The sequence below is a fragment of the Microplitis demolitor genome, chromosome 6, assembly GCF_026212275.2.
Source record: "Microplitis demolitor isolate Queensland-Clemson2020A chromosome 6, iyMicDemo2.1a, whole genome shotgun sequence".
Lineage (NCBI taxonomy): Eukaryota > Metazoa > Arthropoda > Insecta > Hymenoptera > Braconidae > Microplitis > Microplitis demolitor.
Genome location: NC_068550.1, coordinates 19,610,261 through 19,613,193, shown reverse-complemented (window position 1 = coordinate 19,613,193; position 2,933 = coordinate 19,610,261). Strand labels below are relative to the sequence as shown.

The following is a 2,933-nucleotide window of genomic DNA, read 5'->3' as shown; positions in this document are numbered from 1 at the left end:
ACGAAGAATGTGCGATAATATTGATATTACTACTGTGGATAACTTTGATTCTGTTGATTTAATGAATGATTATATTCATACATTGATGGATAATATTTTAAAATATTGCTGATATTAATGATTGTGTTAATGAGCTTAACAATATAATCAAAGTAATTTGTAGTTGGTGTAATGAAAATGATCTTAAACTAAATGCTGCGAAAACGAAGGCTGTGATTTTTGGTAGCTCTTATAATGTCAATAGTAATGAATGTACGCTTTGTAACAACATTATTGTTAATAATACTATAATCGATTTTGTGAATTCGGTAAAATATCTAGGAATAATTCTCAAAAATACTTTATCGTGGAATGAACAAATAAATGATGTTTGTAAGCGTAGCATGAGAACTCTGGCACAGTTAAAAATGAATAATGAGGTTTTTAGCGAAGAAATTAAAATTAAACTTGTTACGACATCAATATTTTCAATATTTAATTACTGTGCTGCTATTTACACTAATATAACTCAACATCAACAATGTAAATTATAAAAAAAGCTTAACGCTTGCGTTCGTTTCATTTTTAAAGTTAGTAGATTTGAGCACATTACACCATATTATCGAAGACTAGGCTGGATAACTCTGAAAACTAGGAGAAATTTCTTTTTATTTTGCTTATTATATAAAGCAATTTATATGAATCAGGGTCAATTATTCGACAATGAATTAGTTTTTCTGCAGCCCATGCTGCGTAGGGAGATGTAAGGCAGGACTATTTACGTCTACCTACCAGCCATCTTGCTTTTTATGATAAATCATTTATTGTATCTGCGATTCGTGTTCGGAATACTGTTCCACCGAGCCTTACATCACTCCCTACGTTCATGGAATTTCGTAGCTGTATATAATTATTTTTTTGAACTAGAAAGCATGAATTGACGATGGAACTTATTTTTACTATTTTTACTATCTTTACTATTTGTACTATTTTAAAGATTATATCTAGAGTTATTTTCAGTTTTACCTTTATTATTATAATAGTTACTTTTTGTTTAATATGATTAAATACTGTAATTATATATGCAAAACTAATGTAAATATTTTGTTTTTGAACGGCCACAGAAGATCAAGATCTCATAGTCGAATAAATATCTATCTATTATCTATCTATCTATTTTCAATTTTATCGAACGTATTGCTCTGCATTGGTATTTCTGAGAAGCCGGGAGTGTTTCTAACGTCCTGTAGGTTAATGGTGTCAGATATAAGGTAAGCTTCAATAGTAGAAATACTTTGATTTATAACTGGAGGGATGATTTTTTTCAATGATATATTATGGCTTTTGTTCTTAACCGATAATGATTGATTGCTTCGTATTAGTGAATCATTTCGGTCAGTAACGTCAGAATCTGATAACAAGCTTTTATCTTCGTCTGTTGAGTACATGTCAATTTCTTCGAATTCGTCTGAGAGATCGTGCAGTAGCGTTATTTTCAATTCTACAGAATGCTCTCTGGAAGAAATAACATCAAATTTTATTTTTTCAAGTATTTTTCCGACTTCAGTCACTTTGGTTTCTCCGACTACAACGCCAGAGTCCATTTTTTAGCATAAGCTCCCTTTCTCAAACAATTGCTCGAGACTAGCTCGCATTATCGACCGAATCCCAAATTTTTCATAGTGAAGTCACGAAATATAAGACTTTTTATTCCAAATGACTCATAAACTTTTTGGCCAATCAATTAATCAATGAGATCACATTGAGCTTTCAAGAAATCTATTCTTTTGCTGTCACACGTGTTGAGTTAGCAGTTTTAGAGAGTATTATATTAGTACCGAAAGAAATACTATAACTTTAACCATTAATTGAACGAATTATATAGATAAGCTTATATGCAATTATAAAATTTTAATACTTATAAATACATTCTGTATTTGCTACAAAATGAATCAGAACAAAATCGAGGATATGGATGGTGATGGTGACGAATTTCACTATCAACGAACACTCCAACGCAATACGTATGTAATAAATAGAGGTGTCATTGATGAAATTAAAAAACAATTCAAGATATATTTAAATATATTCTTAGCATACATTAGATCGCAGAGACCAATCCTTCCCGATTATTTCAAAACGGTTACGTTCGGACGGTTTTTTAAAAAGATATTTATGCTAATTGCATTAGTTATTGATCCAATCGATCTTGATGAATCATTTGAACAGCTAAATAAAATAAATGATATAACTATGTGCAATTCAATGTTATACGAGCAATGCCGACAATTTTTCGGTTTGTCATCAATACTAGAACCGCTGGTACTTGAACCAAGTGATTGGGCGCTTGATGTGTGGGGTAAAAATTATTGGAACTTTTTACATTCTTTATCAATTTTAGTACAGTATGAGTACCAACAGGATCAAAATCACTCTGCAATGGATTATCTTGCTTTAGTAATGGTTAATTTTCATATAATTCTGCCTTGTAGTATGTGCAGTCACCACTACAAGCAAAAAAACCCCTTACTTAATATCGCATTGCCAATTTTGTACGGAAAAGACGCTATTTCAGTCGTTTATGACTTACATAATGATGTACGTATTCAGAATGGATCTAACATTTATCCATTTGAAAATTTTCTTGAGTATTGGGGTATAGACGTATCACATTCAGAAACAATAGAAATAGATGTTACCGAGCCACTAAATTTGCTTTCGACACAACATTAAAAAAAACAGTGATTACATGTAATACAATATTGTACTATAAAATATGTTTAAAACGTTTTTCCAAAGATTAATTGATTGTCCTTATTTTGATAAACGTTATTAATCATTTTATTGAAAACTAAACGTAATATACCATGAAAAGAATAGTAAAATTTTTTAAGATATTAGTTACAATACCATTATAAACTTTTAAATTAATTCTTTGAAATTAAATGGAAGTT

At 30.0% G+C, this 2,933-nt stretch overlaps 1 protein-coding gene across 1 annotated transcript; it reads left to right on the top strand.

Moving 5' to 3' along the window:
• The first annotated feature begins 1,826 nt into the window (after window positions 1–1,826).
• On the top strand, window positions 1,827–2,933 carry LOC103572010 (ac92-like protein, putative sulfhydryl oxidase-2). The gene has a single exon (NM_001414846.1). It carries the CDS (start codon window positions 1,927–1,929, stop codon window positions 2,710–2,712), a length of 786 nt encoding a protein of 261 aa, NP_001401775.1. The 5' UTR covers window positions 1,827–1,926; the 3' UTR covers window positions 2,713–2,933.